General features: G+C 41.4%; 1 protein-coding gene across 4 annotated transcripts in view; it reads right to left on the reverse strand.

Annotated features, from left to right (window-relative positions):
- The window catches only part of ERBB4 (erb-b2 receptor tyrosine kinase 4), a 966448-nt gene that overhangs the window by 178605 nt on the left and 769651 nt on the right, over positions 1–18192 (reverse strand). For 2 of the 4 annotated variants that reach the window (XM_074968099.1, XM_074968098.1), the window contains exons 16-17: positions 15614–15658; positions 15419–15493 (exon numbers count right to left, since the gene is read on the reverse strand). In XM_074968099.1, coding sequence (XP_074824200.1) covers positions 15419–15493; positions 15614–15658 — 120 coding nt within the window. The remainder of the gene's footprint in view (positions 1–15418; positions 15494–15613; positions 15659–18192) is intronic. The other 2 variants (XM_074968100.1, XM_074968101.1) reach the window with 2 other exon arrangements.

Consider the following 18192-nt stretch of genomic DNA (forward strand, 5'->3'; position numbering starts at 1 on the left):
ATTACATGAACCTGTGGATGACAGGAATCTGGCTTCTGCGCCGTTTGACAACTTCACAGAGCCAATTCACACAAAGCTGCAATGGTGAGGCAATATTGCACGTTGTCTCCAATTCATCTACATGCAAAGGATATCACTCTCACAAGGAAAACCACACACATTTACTGGAAATGGGTATTTTAAAGCTAGAATATCCTTTCAATCAGTTCTGTGTCTGTTATCCTTACTGTGATTGAGACTATGCATATTAATGGCTGCTGGCCCATTTTTGAGGTGACAATACATCTTTTCCTCCTGAAAATCATGATGGGCAGGTAGACTGACAATTTGCTTCTAGAATTTACACAGTTCACTGAGAAAGGTTATTAAACTAAGCAGCCTAGGGCCTATCTAAAGTCCACTGAAATCAGTGGAAAGGCTCCTAGTGACTTCAATTGGCTTTGGATCAGGCCCAGAGTTGACAAGTAGAAGACAGATCTGGCTGCAGCTGTATTGGTGAATTGCTAGATTAGAACTCATCCCCTCCAGCCCACTTATTTCTCTGCTGCTTTCTTCTGACCAACCTACACAGGTGTTAAATCCAGAAGAGACCATTATGATAATCTAGTCTGGCCTCCTGCATAACAGGTTGTAGAACCTCACCCAGTAATTTCTGCATTACACCCATAACTTTTGGTAGAACTAGAGCATATCGTTTAGAAAGACAAGGAGTCTTGATTTAAAGACTTCATCTGATGGATAATCTACCATCTCACTAGGTAAATTGTTCCAACGGTTAATTGCTCTCACAGTTAAAAAGATGAATCATGTTTGTAGTCTGAATTTCCTCCTGTTCTTCTTCCTATTGTCTTCTCTCCTCCTACTTGACCATCTCTTTTGTCTCCTTCTCTCAGTTCTCGACCCAGTGCCCTGCTCTTGAACCTTCCTTGCTCTCCTTGTTCGCCAGATGACCTCCCCTCTTTACCATCAAATTCCTCCTCAAAACTCTACTTCTTCCACAAGGCCTTCCAATAAATGAGGTGTTTACAAGAAAAAAATCCAAGGGCTATCTGGTAATTTGACCGTCAAGCATGTAGCATGATTGTTTTACATGCACCTTTATCGTATGCATGAGGTTACATTTGGACTATACTGACTGCATCTAATTTAGACCCTGATGCTGCAAGGATCAGAACCTTAGACTACAAGATAGTTGGGACAGCAAGCATATTTAATCTGTGGTGCTTGATCAATAATACATAGTAATATAATTAATAGCCTGTGCCATTTTCTTTCTTCCACTAGGGTGCCTATGTGTTTGTTCAGTCATCTGCAGTGGATGTCTCCAGTTCCCGGACATTCTCCACACTCCTTTGTGTGAGACACAGCAGTGCTTCAGTTGAGTGCTTTGTTAGCCAGCAGTGCAAAGAGTTTCAGGATGTGTGTGTTAATTAAAGGTGTCTATTGAACTTGACTGAGCAGAAACAGGGTGTGCAGAAACCATAACCACAGAAGAGTAATTCAAGATTAATATGTTCTTGAGTGACTGAAGCACTCTCTGCATTGTTCCTTTAGAACCATCTGTAGGGGGCTGTCTACTAAGCCTATGACTAAAATGGTCTTTGGTGATAAATTAACGCTCACCCTTTGTCCCCTGTTGGCTTCTGTTTCTCCATTAGCATATCTTATTTCTCACCTCCCGCAGACTTCCTTGGGTTACTGATGAAGTACCTCTTAAGACCCACCTGAGCTACCCTGTACTGTCAGCTAGATGTATCTGCACAATATCTACACAGGATTGTTTAGAGTGTATGAAGTCCTGAGACCTAAAAGTTAAAATGAAATAATTTGCAAAATAACAGGAAATAAGATTTAAAAAAAACCACTATGGCATATTGGTTTGCATTTTTGTAATCAACAGTGTGTGTTATAAGCAGGGTTTGGAGGGAGTCTAAGACAAGTTGTTTAAGGAAATGATTGGCATGTTTTTACTGTGAAGGTTGAGGGGAAATTGTATTTGTGCCAATTTTTACTGCACGTAAGGCTTCACGAACTTTACAGGTCAGAACTTGTATGAAAACTTGTTTCATCCAGTTTTGTTGAACCAAAATCTGGCCTTTGCCTGCATCACTATGTTTTGACATTCTTCTTGAATTTTTCTCTGAACGTTGCACACTTGAAAGTGAGGGATTAGTCGCGTTGGCCAGAGACATGCATTGAGTAGGCAGGCACAGTGCAACCCTCCTCTGCCAACAAACCTCCATCAGGACCTGCCAGCACCTGCTTTTCATGTTATCCCACGACCATTTCTTCTCTTTTTAATAACTTGCTCCACCGCGAATGTCTCCAAAAATGATTATCTGCATTATCTGTTGTGGACTTAACGGCTGACATGTCTGGAAGGAAGCCTCTGCTTACCAGGGTATCGAGCTGAGTTTGTTAAAAGTTTAGTTCAGATTGAAAAATAATGTGAGACATTTGTTAAAATTACAGTCTTCCCTCAAGGCAACTTCCCTGAGGATGTCAAAAGGTTACACCAGCAAAACCCATTACCCACATGTTCTAAAGAGAATGCATCTTTGGGTAAACCTACACGTCCCTTGGAGCCTCTGCATAAACTGCACTGACTTCAAATAACTCTGTGACACTGAATAGACTCCAAACAGCACCTCAAAGCAATGCATCTTTAAGAGGAAGAAACCAACCAACCATCTGCATTGAGGGACAATCCAAGGTGCTCAAATACCTTGTTAATGAGTGGGGCATAATACCCGAGATAAATATAGATTCTAAAATTTCTACCAATAATGTAAATTCATACTCAGGGAAGACCACTTGTCCCCAAAAGCACCACATTATATATAAATTCAGACATAACTTTTTAAAATATGCCAATTATTTACTCAGACAAAATACATGGCTCCCTCAGGTGGCTGGGGGCTTGAGCCCAACCCCATTGAACGCTCTTGGTCACCTTGCTGGGGCTCAGCTTGAAAACTCAGAAGTAACACCGTCACCGAACTCCTAACAATTAAATATGTATTTCACTACAACAATGGGTGTACGTTTGCTTCTGGCCAGGCACTAGGGCAGACCAAGGACCTAAGGTGCTGAAGCCAGAGGGAACTGGAAGCTACTATCTAGTGGGGAGATTCACTGACTGCATGACTACACAATACCACAGCTGAGCTTCAAATAAGGAGCCTTGTGGTCCTATCATTAGCAAACAAGCCGAAAGAAGACCTCATTTGGAAAACGATGTTTACGTCCTTTACAGCTAGCATGTTAGAATAGGCAGCTAGGACAAACGGGGGCTAGAGATCACCAGGGAATGCCAGAGTCACCTAATGAAGCCCTCGCCTTTAACTTGAGATGCAACATGAAAATGAGTCTCTCGCTGGGTAATGAGAGAGAAAAAAAGAACTGTTCTTCAACTACAGGGTGCATAAAGGAAATAGAGACAGTGTCACTGGATAGGGACAGAGCAGGAGTCAGGCCTAATGGTTAGAATGAGAGCTGCTAGCCAGGAACTGGAGCCCATGGTCAGAGCTGGAGTTAGAAGCCAGAGCCCAGCATCCAAACTGGAGTCAGAGGCCATATGCCAGAGCCAAGGGTCAGAGCTGAAGTAAGAGATCAGGAACTGGAGCCAAGGATCAGAACCAGGTTACCTGGAGTGAGGCAAGGCTGAGGCCAAGGCAGGAGTGGGGCTGAAGCAGGGCTGGAAACAAAGTGGCAGGACTGGGAACAAGCAGGCACAGGAGCTATTGCAGCCATGAAGAATGCTTTGAGCAGCTGCCGCTGGGCTTAAGAGCCAGTCTGCTGACTCTTCCAACCAAACAGGTGGCATAGCCAACGAGGCAGCCGATTACAGGCCAGCTGTGCTCATTAGGTTGCCTGGAGACTGCTGGAGGCCCTGCTTTCTGACAGACAGGCGCTGCTTCAAGACAAATCACAATAGCAGCAATCTAAATCAAGGACATATGTACTGAAGAGCTGAAGCCCTCTCTCAGAATGGGCAAATCAGTTCAAGTTAAATGAAAAGTGACCTCCACTTTCTCCTAAAACTTGAAAAGAACCTAAACTGAATCTTCTGACAAGCAAAAGGATTTGGGGGAACTGCCGTATTTTTTGTAAAAAAAGGAGGACTTGTGGCACCTTAGAGACTAACAAATGTATTTGAGCATAAGCTTTCGTGAGCTACAGCTCACTTCATCGGATGTAGTCTCTAAGGTGCCACAAGTCCTCCTTTTCTTTTTGCGAATACAGACTAACACGGCTGCTACTCTGAAACCCGTATTTTTTTAAGTTTTCTAGACTTCTGGATGTCCTTGTTCTGCCTGGTACTGGAAGCACATCTCTCTGCATTGTATTTCTACCCTACCTATAGTAGAAAACACCTCCAATTTTGAGGTATCCAGTCTAGTTTTGTAGACTCACAAAGTTTAGACGGTTCTGCTAAGTATCCAAATTTTTATCTACAAGAACTTCCAAATATCCTGAGATTCAACCTTCGCTAGTCTTCATTTTTCTCCTTAATTTCCCCACGCCCGTCAGTATGATGATACAGATCAGTTCCCTGCGCAAACTCCTGCCTAAGTGGCTTTGGCAACATTAGGTTACTGGACAGAGCATACAGAAGCATATTATCATCATCACAAATCATCAGGGTTCAAACTTACCATCAGAAAACAGTAACAGTCAGTGGAAGAGTGTGGACTGGATTTTTCAAAAGTACTGAACATTGGTCTAACTCAGCTTCCATTGAAGTCAATGAGTTAGGCCAAAACACAGTGCTTTTGAACATCCCAGACTATGCAGACGACTGTACAGTTCCATCTGACATCTCAGTAGATTTTTTTCCTCTCTAGTCATAATAAAGGAGACAAAGGGCAAAATGCCTCTGCAACATGGTCAAGAGCCATGAAGCGCAATTGGTTTCACACAGGCAGGGTGTTGCATGTGAAATGAATGATTTAGAACACCCTTCCAGTTCAAATACAAATTCAGTTATTGGTAAGTCTTTGCTCAAAAGCACCAATAATTTACATGGCATTTTTCCAGCATGTTACTTCACTTCCTAGTATGAAAAAATGTCTGTACACAATAAGAGAAAGTAAGTCAACATGATGGCACGATTTGCTAATGCTCTGAATCTGCACAATTGCTGATGTTTATGGTAATCCTTCATCTTTTGGTAATTATTGTAGTTCAAAAAGAAAAGGAGTACTTTTGGCACCTTAGAGACTAACCAATTTATTTGAGCATACGCTTTCGTAAGCTACAGCTCACATCATCCGATGAAGTGAGCTGTAGCTCACGAAAGCTTATGCTCAAATAAATTGGTTAGTCTCTAAGGTGCCACAAGTCCTCCTTTTCTTTTTGCGAATACAGACTAACACGGCTGTTACTCTGAAACCCATTGTAGTTCAATATTTTGCAATTAGCACCATTGAAACTTATTAATTTCTTACAATTTGTAACAAAATGTTATTGGCTTATGATTATGTATTTGCAGGTCTCATGGCTCTGTGACTAGAATCCCTTTTAACAAATAAAAATCTTGTATTTCCACTCATATAAAACAAACTGAAGAATCCAACTCTGAAGTAAGGTTAGTTCAAGTTATTTGCTATTTCTAATCGAATATTGAAAAAGCTTTGGAAAATAACTGCAGAGTAACACGAGAGAGAAAGAGAGAGCGAAGAATTAGTGAGTGAGTGAAGAATTAGCAAGGCAGTGTACTTTGTGGATTGTAAATTAATTCAGTCTAATTTGTATTATATAGTAACATCTTGGTGTGCAGGGTTTAACCATCTTGTAAATAAATCAAGCACTGTAAAACAGTAGGAAATACTTTACACACACACACACACACACGAATGGCTCCATCCCTGGCCAAAAGGCAATCCATCTTTTATTATAATGATGTGGTTTAACATTATAAATTGACTTGAAGAAATCTATCCAAACAGATTTGACCCCCCCATGAATACCCACAACACAACTACACTAGCAACACCTTTTCCATTGTATGCAACAATTGTAGCTTCTTCATCTTTCCACAGATCAAAAAGTGAAGGCTAGGGCCACAGAGTACGATGTGATGTTGAGACTTTAAAATTAAATACACTTTGTCATGTATATTGTCTACATTTAATAAGAGGGGCAAATCCTGCAACCGCATTAAGGCAAAATGGAAGAAAGTCTGCAGGCTTTCGTTCACACTTATTGTATGTTAAATATGAATCAATTATTGAGAAATTATTCACTGAGTCTTAAACACTGCATCTTACATACTTTTAAAGCTCAATGAATGCATTTTTAATAATAAATAGATAATTAATTTATAATAACTTATTAAATCTATATTAAATCCTCCTTTGGGGCAACTGAATTAACAAACGAGACTGGAGGGATGAACAGTGCAGCCATGCCCCAACAAAGTCACTTTTTTCACTGCACTTTTTCACTATACACGGAAGTTCACTATTACCAGAATTGTAATTCATACACTGCAATTTACTGGAAGAATTTCAAGCTTCGAATCAACCGCACTCTTATTGGAGTTTACCTATATCGGAGATCACCAGAAGCATGTCTCACTGGATGTGTACACACACACCATGATGACAAAAACAGTGACTGCGATAAGTCATATAAATAAGAGTAAGAAATGCCAAAGATAAGGTTGCACGTTGCTTATCAGTTTTCAGTTGCTCAGAACTTTTTGGAACTCACTTTTTCAGCTGAAATTTACCAGGCTTGCTCCCTGCTTGTCGTCGTCTTCTTTTTTTTTGTTAAAGTTTGAGAAAAAATAGTTCAGTCATTTTCAAATACTTGGAGAGTTTTAAAACAAATACAATTTTCCTCTCCTGAAACAATTTTTGCAACCTACTTTATCAGACTAGCTCTGCGGCTGAAACGGTTTGTGGCAGAGAGATGAAATTTGGGTATGGAAATAACCTTCATTGAGGAGAGATGCCTCTGAGCGTGCTGATGTAATTTGATTGTGATTTGACCGAGAACTGTACATTAAGCATGCAGGGTATATTTTGCATTGTGCTTCTCGCAAATCTGAAAAGCAGGCACTCACGAAAGGCTGTGGTGAAGGCGCATGAATAGGTAACCAAGTTACGTAGCGTACTGAAGTTATGATTAGGGAGGGCTATTGCAAGACTTGCCAAGATGTTCTGAGGCTCAGCCAAGGGAATTCTGTGGCCCTTGGAATTTGCAAAGGGCACTGTGTTGCAGCACACTTTAGGCTGGGTGATGGGCCACATAGGAATCACTGAGAATGTTGGTCGGTGCAAAAGGATTGCAGAGGCCTGCTTGCATATTTGGTAAGGTTGGGCAGTAGGGAGCACTGCTCTAATGCAGTGGAGGAGCTCTGTACTAGGGAACGCAGGAAGGTGTAGCACACGCTGTGTAAGATTATATTTGATAGACACTATGCAATTATGTTATTAAAGAGCACTGTAACAATTCATTCACACAGGCCGGGCTGTATTAAGGTTGCACGTGCAACCTTATCTTTGGCATTGCTTACTTTTGAGTGCTTAGCCACACAATCAGGTTTTGCATGCACTGATCATGATCATCTACTACAGGGGGACGCTGTCTATCAGGAAGAGTAGCGAAAGTCCCAAATTGCCTCAGTTCATTGCATTGCACTCCTTTACTTTACTCACTATAATGCCAAATCTACTGCCTTATTCTAACTTTGAGCATCTGGCCTTTTTACAGGGGTCTCAAGGCAATGGGGAGTGGGAATGTAATTCTCCCTTCTGCAGGCAGCTACTGCTGCATCTAATGGAGCCCCTCCTCTTTCCCTTCATATTAGGCTGTTGCTGTTGGAAGCTCCTCTGAGGAGCAATTCCCCCGCCTGGTTTCTACGCTTCCTCTGATCGGCTTCAAGCCCGCATAAGCAGTGGCTCATGCAGAGCGCCCATAGGGATAGAATTCATAGCCCACAGTGGGTTTCAGTGTATATATATACAAGTCCCGCTAAACTCATTACTATTAGTTATCTACATTATACTAGCACCTAGGGTCTAAACCCAATATCAGAACCCCATTGTGGCAGGCATCATGCACCCACACAGATGGAGACTGTCTCTGCCTTAAAGAGATTACTGTGTAAATATGCAAGACAGATAAAAGCGTGGGAGAGGAAAAAGCAGCACTAGGAGGGAAGTGACATGCCCAAGGTCACCTACAAGGCCAGTTGCAGAACTAAGAATAGAACCAGGTCTCTTGAGTCCCAAACCAGTGCTCTATCCACTCGATGAACCCTCCTCTCATGAGAAACATGACTTTATCTGTCACTCTGCTTTATTCTAGAGGGATAAAAGTGTGACCTCAACCATCAAATCCATAGAAGTCAGGACCAAAAATAGTTTTTCTATTCTTTTTCAATATTTAAAAATACAATCAGTGCCCTGAATTGATCTGTCCTGCGACTGTATTAGAAAGTCTCTCTGGAATAGTATATTTTACCCATCAAGAGGTAGGTTTATAGTTTAATACTCACAAATAAATCTTATTTTCCCCCCCTGTAGTAAATTTTTATGGGGAGAGTTTTTTGTGGGGCCTTTTTGGTTTTTTTCACACTCTTTCAGGAATGGCTGTAATTATTCTATAAATAACTGGAACATATGGAATGCTTTACTCCAAGCACTGGAACAGAGTGCTATAAAAATGATGAGCACTCAGAGTTTATTAGAGGTGGGTTTCCCTTCCCCTCTCATGTGTTCTGTACTACTGACTTACTGTGAAATTCTAATGAAATCACACTGTGTAGGCGGTTATGAAACAGCTATGAAAGGATCTGCCTGCATTACAAAGGGTTTACTGTTAATTAGCTCTTGTATACATACACTGTATATAAAAACAATCTTTTGTTTGTGAAGGGATGATTAGTTGGGAAAGTGTGCTTTGTTAATAGGAAGAAAGTATGAGGATATTGTAATTTGAGTTAATAACTACACATCGTTTTATGTAACCACTTCACAGCGGGGGACCAGGCTAATTAGCTTCTGTTAGTTAAAAGAAAACGTGAAGCCCATATAGTTAGGGTATAAATCAATACAGGTTTATTCAGGGAACATCTTAAGGTGCTGTTTCCTTGCCGTTCCCTCCCTGATTACATCTTCAGTTTTATGAGAGATCTCAGACCAGAAAAATTGCAGCTTCACCCCTTACTTAAGGAATTCTTTTCCTTTGAATTATAGCTTGAATGCTTCATCTGAAAGTTTAAATACTGGCAACTTAGTGAAACCTAGATATTCCACACAAAGATGGACTACAAGCCGTCAGGAACAGTATTCCCGATAATGTCACGGCAAACCTGGTGGCTGAACTTTGTCACTTTGTCCTCACCCATAACTATTTCACATTTGGGGACAATGTATACCTTCAAATCAGCGGCACTGCTATGGGTACCCGCATGGCCCCACAGTATGCCAACATTTTTATGGCTGACTTAGAACAACGCTTCCTCGGCTCTCGTCCCCAATGCCCCTACTCTACTTGTGCTACATTGATGACATCTTCATCATCTGGACCCATGGAAAAGAAGCCCTTGAGGAATTCCACCATGATTTCAACAATTTCCATCCCACCATCAACCTCAGCCTGCACCAGTCCGCACAAGAGATCCACTTCCTGGACACTATGGTGCTAATAAGCGATAGTCACATAAACACCACCCTATACCGGAAACCTACTGACCGCTATTCCTACCTACATATCTCCAGCTTTCATCCAGACCACACCACACAATCCATCGTCTACAGCCAAGCTCTACGATACAACTGCATTTGCTCCAACCCCTCAGACAGAGACAAACACCTACAAGATCTCGATCAAGCATTCTTACAACTAAAATACTCACCTGCTGAAGTGAAGAAACAGATTGACAGAGCCCGAAAAGTACCCAGAAGTCACCTACTACAGGACAGGCCTAACAAAGAAAATAACAGAACGCCACTAGCCGTCACCTTCAGCCCCCAAATAAAACCTCTCCAACGCATCATCAAGGATCTACAACCTATCCTGAAGGACGACCCATCACTCTCACAAATCTTGGGAGACAGGCCAGTCCTTGCCTACAGACAGCCCCCCAACCTGAAGCGAATACTCACCAGCAACCACACACCACACAACAGAACCACTAACCCAAGAACCTATCCTTGCAACAAAGCCCGTTGCCAACTGTGTCCACATATCTATTCAGGGGACACCATCATAGGGCCTAATCACATCAGCCACACTATCAGAGGCTCGTTCACCTGCACATCTACCAATGTGATATATGCCATCATGTGCCTGCAATGCCCCTCTGCCATGTACATTGGTCAAACTGGGCAGTCTCTACGTAAAAGAATAAATGGACACAAATCAGACGTCAAGAATTATAACATTCAAAAACCAGTTGGAGAACACTTCAATCTCTTTGGTTACTCGATTACAGACCTAAAAGTTGCAATTCTTCAACAAAAAAACTTCAGAAACAGACTCCAACGAGAGACTGCTGAATTGGAATTAATTTGCAAACTGGATACAATTAACTTAGGCTTGAATAGAGACTGGGAGTGGATGGGTCATTACACAAAGTAAAACTATTTCCCCTTGTTTAGTCCCCCGCCATCCCCCACTTTTCCTCAGACGTTCTTGTCAACTGCTGGAAATGGCCCACCTTGATTATCACTACAAAAGGTTCTCCCCCCTCCCCCCTGCTCTCCTGCTGGTAATAGCTCACCTTAAGTGATCACTCTCGTTACAGGGTGTATGGTACCACCCATTGTTTCATGTTCTCTATGTATATAAATCTCCCCACTGTATTTTCCACTGGATGCATCCGATGAAGTAAGCTGTAGCTCACGAAAACTTATGCTCAAATAAATTTTTTAGTCTCTAAGGTGCCACAAGTCCTCCTGTTCTTTTTGCTAGATACACATTAACGCTACTGAATTTTATCCTGGGCCTGGCTTGGATAACTGAATTGGGCAGTTAAATTCTGTGGAAAAGGACCACATCTGTATTGCTGGGCATTGTTTTGTTTGTTTCTTTTAAAAAATAAGATGATGGAGTTTCTCTCTTCACACTCCCTCTCCCTACCCCCCTTTCAATTACTCCTAAAGTCTCCGCATAATCATTACAGCTGGAATTTTCAAAGGCACCTGAGGAATAGGTCTCAGCTCCTACTGAAATTCAGTTGGAGCTAGGCATATACAGTAGCTCCTTTAGGCTCCCTGGAAAATCCCAGTGTACATCTCTCCATGGTATACATGATTCACCTCTGTTTTCCTCTTGGTTTTCAGGAAAGGATTGGTGTGCAAACATTTCCCAATTAAATTAGCTGAGAATACCAGAGTTCAAAAGCATTCTGATCACGCCCCCTCATTTCCCTCCTCCTCCCCCCTTCTCCCCCCGCCCCAGGCCTGGTATGTACCATATGCTGAGGTTCTGGAGAGCAAGGGGTGATATAGGAATAAATTCTGCCATCTCTGTGCCAGCTAAGGACTCCCCTTTGCTTTAGGAATTCTCAGTTGGCAAGGTCTGTCCCATTTCTGGTTCCTTAGTGTCACTGGAGCAGCTCAAAGAGGCAGAAGCCAGTGCGAGAATCTGCTCCTAAAGTCAGCGTAACACATAAATTACAATCAGATACCACCATGCTAGACATTACTTAAACACAACAGAATGTGTCAGAAACGTGGAGAACTATGGCTTTCCACAGTATTACCAGAACTACAGTGCAGTACCTCCTATCGTTACAAGAGCTGGAATTTGGCAACTAGCCACAAATAAAAGAGATGTTCATTTCTCCCATGAGCTCTAAAAGCTTTTACTGGTTAGTTTAAGGAGACATTTACTCTCTTTATAGTTTGAACTTTTTCCGGTAGTTAACAATGTGGTGAAACCCTTTGCAAAGATAAACTTAATTTATCGAAAACACATTTGGGTCGCTGTGGACCAAAGGATCGGTGTATTTATAGATCTAACAGGCAATCTAACAGCTGTTTGGATATCAATCAACTGGTCTAGAGGAAAGGGGTAAAATGTTCCTCCTTTGTAAGTGCCATTCAGATGGAAATGAGAAAATAAAAGCATTTCTAACATCACGTGATGTGGAATTCTACTAGGAAATGTTAGGAGTAAAAATCCCTGCATAAAGGGGTTATAATGTATAACTATTAAAGGCTCTAGACACAAGCTGAAAGAGGGTATGTTTTGAAATTTCACTGCTGGTCTTTTGGAAAACAAGTAGTGTAGCACACATCTGATTCATCTTTATTAAACACGACAGTAAAAATTCCTTTGCTATCCTACCAGACTCTTGCAAAAGTCTTCAGGCCAATGGATCATGGCAAAAACAATTTGCAAATTGCAAAACTGGAAAGAAAAACAACATTGCTTTGAAAATGGAAGCAGATGAAGGAAGTGAGAAATATTTCATTTGCATTACAGAGTTTGTTCTCATCTTCTGCTGGCTGGTTGAACAACAGAGCACTCTGCCTCTCAATCCAGTACTGATTCAAGTCAATGTGCAGCAATAGTGAAGGTGCAGACTAGACATTAATGACCTGAAGTAGGTCATGGTGGATAAAAGATAGCTAGAGGAATATGTAAAGCGTTCCATTTAAAGTGAACTAGACACACTTTGGTTTTCACCACTTGCATCACACAGAAAATATACCATTTTTGCCAGTGCACCTTTGCTTATTTTTTTGTCCCAAACAAAGGGCATAATTTAAAAATGGATAATTAAAAAACAAAAACAAATATAGGTTTGGAAGCCATAAACTGGCTCTGAAATTTCTTACATAGGTTTGAAAGTGACAGAACATACACATCTTAAAATTTAATCACATTTACATGGCCATCATTGGCACAAAATAAGTGTAGCAAAGCTGTCAGTTCTAAAGGAAACATTCTTTCTTTGAAATGGTTCTCCAGATTCCATAATTGAGGGTCACTCATTACTCATACTGAATGGAGCAGGACATGCCTCATTTGAATGCATTAAAACACCTACTTTAATTTTCACACCCACACACCCCTCAGTAGTCTGTTTTACTGACTTGACATTAGATCACAGATTCAGAGAGATGAATTCACTCATCTACACTTCTTAAAATAAAAGGATCTGATAGTGCATTGTTCGTTTTAAGGTGTTGAAAAATGACAGCATACTAGCAACTATCATCTGTAGCATACTTCCACATTAGTGTTTGCAGTGTTGTTGTAACCATGTTGGCCCCAGGATATTGGCAAGACTATGTGGGTGAGGTAATATCTTTTACTGGTCTGACTTCTGTTGGTGAAAGAGACAAGCGTTCAAGCCTGGTCCCAGACCTGAAGAACAGCTCTATGTAAACTCAAAATGTCTCTTTCAGCAACAGAAGTTGGGCCAATAAACACAATAAACAATAAACAGAAGTTGGGCCAATACCTCATCCACCTTGTCTCTCACATATTTCATTACTCATTTTGCGACATAAATTTAGGATCTGATCTAACACACAATGACATTAATGAGAGTGTTTCCATTGATTTCAATGTGCACTGGATCTTGGAGATTTAAGTAAGTTTCTAGACAATAAATCCATCTTCTGAATTCAAAGTTAAGCTTACAATTCTGCCAGTTAAATCAAACAATGAATAGTCGGATGTGCTCTCTCCCTATTGTGCTAACAATATCAAGCAGCTTTACTTAAAATATGTATACTGGAGACCACAGCTGATGTACGCGACTGGCATGATGTCATTACCTACCAATAACCGTTCCAGTACAAAGCATTTACCATATTATTAAGATTTTGTTTATTCCATTCTCATTTTAAAATACAATATTGCAAATAATTAAAAAACACAACTAAGGCCGCAATCATGCAAATCACTTAAGCACGTCCTTCACTTTAACCATGTGGGTAGTTCTGTTGAAGCTGTTTCGGTTAAGCATGTGCTAAAATGCTTTGCTCATTTGAGGCCAAAGGGCTTGATCCAAAGCTTAGTGAAGTCAATAAAGTCAAGATTTTCAGACGTGCCTGTTGATTTGGGGCACCTCAGCTTTTGGTGCACAGTCTGAGATTCTTTAAGAGGCCCTCATTTTCAAAGAGTCTTAAGGTGGGCCTTTAAAAACTGAGGCACCCATGTTCACCAGGCATGTCTGAAAATCTGGACCTCTTCCCATTCACTGCATTGGGCTTTGGAACAAATATTAACGGATCTTGCCATTTAAGATTTGGCTAGCATTTCTAGTTGTATGTTTTTCATACCACTCTCCCTTGAGCATAAACACTATCAGTCAACAACTAGAAAATAAGGAGTTTCATGTTGAATAGGTAACCTCGAGGCATGGAAACATTTTTTAAAAAAACATTCAGCTCCTCTGAGCTTCATCATATTAATCTTCTGGTATCATTGTAAGGAAATGTTCAAGACAAACCAAGGAGAACCAGCTAGAATGTTTTATGAGGTGAAGTTGGTTGAAAGGAAAAAATCCTAGTCAGGGTCTAGACCCTGAGAGCCTGGAGGCTATACTAACCACTTTGAATTAACAATAAATACAATGAAAAAAAAATATATAGGACGTGAATGGGATATAACAAAGGGGAACACAGAGGCCTAACTTAAACTCAAACATATGTAGATTCTTCCTACATAAATTTGGCTTGGTCATCATGGATGCATTTTAGACCAAACCTGATGCAAGGAGAGACTGAATTTCTCAACTTCCAGTGCCATTTTTGAATGCCAAATTAACAATGAAGTAGCTACAGCTGGTCAACAATTTTTGAGATTTTTCTTTGGTCGAAAAATAGTTTTGTCTGTGTTGCAATGTTTTATGAACACAGTTTAATTTTGAGGAAACTTAAATTTTAAAAAAAGTTTTTTTCACTTCGTTGTAATTCAATTTTTTTCCATTTTGGCTTTCAAAAACCAAAACTAAATGAAGAACAGGAGGACTTGTGGCACCTTAGAGATGAACAAATTTATTTGAGCATAAGCTTTCGTGAGCTACAGCTCACTTCATCACTCAAATAAATTTGTTAGTCTCTAAGGTGCCACAATTGCTCCTTTTCTTTTTGCGGATACAGACTAACACGGCTGCTACTCTGAAAACTAAATGAGAATCTCAATTAAATGAAATGTTTTGTTTTGTTTAGTTGTGAATTTTTGTTGACAAAACATTTGAAATTGAAAAAAAGAAGTCATACAGAATAGCTCTGGGGATTTTGCAACCAATTCTATTAATGGCATAGCTAATTTTTTTTCAAACTGTAAAGCAATCGAAAAGCTGAGTTGTATATCCTATAAATTATGATACACTTTACACACTCTAATTCATATTTCTAACCCAGCTGGTTAGTACAACTCTCCTATGGTAACTGGGGAAGGATCCTGAGGTACAAGATGGAAAGATGGAGGATGTTACCTAGCATGCTGTGGTAAGGTGGACTGGCGTGTCCATGGATAGTAAATGCAGTCATGACTAGTGGGGCCTCTACACCTGCAGGCAATTACAGAACAGAAAATATCATTCGCCATTCACAGGGACATGCACACACACGCCCTTGCCCACACGTGGAGTATGGGAGGGGGACAGTGGGAGCAAGCACTCAGCAAGTACCTATCCATCAGGCCGATGCAGTCCTCAATACGGGGGCCTATGCACCTGCAGCAAATCCAAATTGAAAAACAGGGAGAGAAAGAGAGAAAAATCCGTTATTTACAGACAGAAAAAACAGGAGTCTCCCCCCTGCCGTGTTCCAAACTGTTAATTATAATTCTAGAAAGACACCCAAGGCATCGTGAAATTACAGCTTGTGACACAAAGTACAGACAGCAGAGAACAATAAAAGCAGCACCAGCAGCATAAGGTTGGACCAATCTTGGCTCGAACAATACTTGAGGCAGGTTTCACCTGCTTACGTGGGAGGCCTAACAATACAGTTGCCTTTTTGGCTGTTGTTTAAAGTATCAGACCAGTGATTACTGCACACAGGCTGCTCATTTGCATGGCTCAAGATCTACAGGAGCTAGGTGGAGAACTATTTTCCTTAATTAATGTTGTTCATACTGTACTCACTCATAGACAGGGTCATGGCAGAAATATTTTGAGCCCTGTCATCCCCTCATCTCAGGGCAGCTGAGAAGCAGAAGTGGGCAAGGCATGAGGGGGAGTGGAACTTCTTTTTGTCACCCAGTCTTCTTCCATGAAGCTCCTTAGTTGGGATCAAGCCATGGTGGCAGAGGAAGCTTGCTACTTTCCAGAGCATCATCTCACACCAAATCCACGGGGCTCCATCCGCAATGATTTTCCACAGTGTGGCATCTCCTTTTGCAGCCCCAAAGGGAGGGTGAGCTCCAAGAGCAGCAACTAGTAAAGGAGCCCTAAGTAGCATGGTGTTACCAGAACTGTGCCACCGAGGGCTTCGGGGAACCAGCAACAGGCACAGAGCTTCTGTGAATCCTGGGCAATCGACTGGTTTTGGAAGACCGAACAGCCTTGAGCGAAGCAGATGCTGAATGAGGATTTAAGTCCCGATCCTGCAAACCGCTCCTCGTGGGCAAGACTCCTGTGCCCACACGGAGCCCCACTGAAATCAGTGGGGATCTGCCTCCATTGAGCTGCTTATGGGACAGGGGACCTTATGGAGTTCCCTATCCCATCGGCAGGAGCAGTCTATGATGCGGATGGCAGGATACTTAAATGGAAAGTCAATTGTGGCATGAAGACAGTGGCCAAGATTTTCAGAAAATAGGTGCCTACAAAGTGAAGCTCCTTCTTCAATATTTAGGCACTCAAACAAGCAGCCTGAGTTTCAGAAGTGCTGAACACCCACCAACGCTGCTAGGTCCTTGGGATTCATGAATAGCAAACCATGCATTTAGGTCTTTAAATAAGGGCCAAGGAGCTGGGATTTTCCAAGGAGCTTAAGGGAAGCAACTCTCTGAAAATCCCAGCCTTTCATAGATTCATAGATACTAAGGTCAGAAGTGACCATTATGATCATCTAGTCCGACCTCCTGCACAACGCAGGCCACAGAATTTCACCCACCCACTCCTGCAAAAAACCTCTCATCTATGTCTGAGCTATTGAAGTCCTCAAATCGTGGTTTAAAGACTTCAAGGAGCAGAGAATCCTCCAGCAAGTGACCCGTGCCCCATGCTACAGAGGAAGGTGAAAAACCTCCAGGGCCTCTTCCAATCTGCCCTGGAGGAAGATTCCTTCCCAACCCCAAATATGGCGATCAGCTAAACCCTGAGCATATGGGCAAGATTCACCAGCCAGATACCCAGATACTTTCATTTCTGTTCTGACAGAAGGAGACCTGAGACAGATCTGAGGGAGTTTAAATAGGCTCCCATGGGGTCTTCTCTCCGCTTCGCGATCACTTGCCACTTATGAACTCTTACTTCCTTTAAAATAAAATATTTAAATATCAATCTGCCTTTAAAAAATAAATTCACTGATTTCACTGAAGTCCAGTGTCCCTGCCCATTTTATCTCGGGAGGAGCAGTATAACACTGCACCTCAGTTCTTGTTTGCTTACTGACATTTTTATTTTTGCATAAATGCTGTGACAGGCAAACAAAAACAGATTGCAAAGGTTGCCTTAATAATGAACTCAAGCAGAATTCTGTACCTGAAGTGGATACACTTAATGGCCAGGTAGCTAGACAGCGTGCATCGTGGCAGGCTTGGATTTAAATACAATTCATACTATAAAGTACAGAGAACTCTGACAGGCACTTTTGAAATTTCAGCTGTCTTGGGCTTCAAGGGTTTATATTCTGTCCAGCCTCAGGCACATCTGTAACATTTCTTCTTCCCCATATGGCATGCTCAGCAGTTCCCCAAAAAAACCAGCTCAGTAACGAAGGAGGCAGAAAAGTTGTTCAGAGCACCCATTCTCTAGCATGACAAAAGCTGCTGAGCTCAGACCCTTGCTATAAATAAAAAGAAGGCCTTCTTCAAATTAGAGGCCTGAAAGCCCATTATCAGTTCAGATAACTGGCAGCCTACTGTAAAACAGAGCCTGTTGTCTTGGAGTCATTTTACCTCTCTGTTGCATTTATTCTCTCAAGCTTTTGAAGAATAAGACTTAATCCTGGGGAAACTGTTCTCAAGGCCGTTTGGACTTCTCCTGTGGTCTAAACAGCAATGCCATCGATTTTGAGTTAAACATATAACATCTTTAAA

This window comes from Natator depressus, chromosome 11 (assembly GCF_965152275.1).
Source record: "Natator depressus isolate rNatDep1 chromosome 11, rNatDep2.hap1, whole genome shotgun sequence".
Taxonomy (NCBI): domain Eukaryota; kingdom Metazoa; phylum Chordata; order Testudines; family Cheloniidae; genus Natator; species Natator depressus.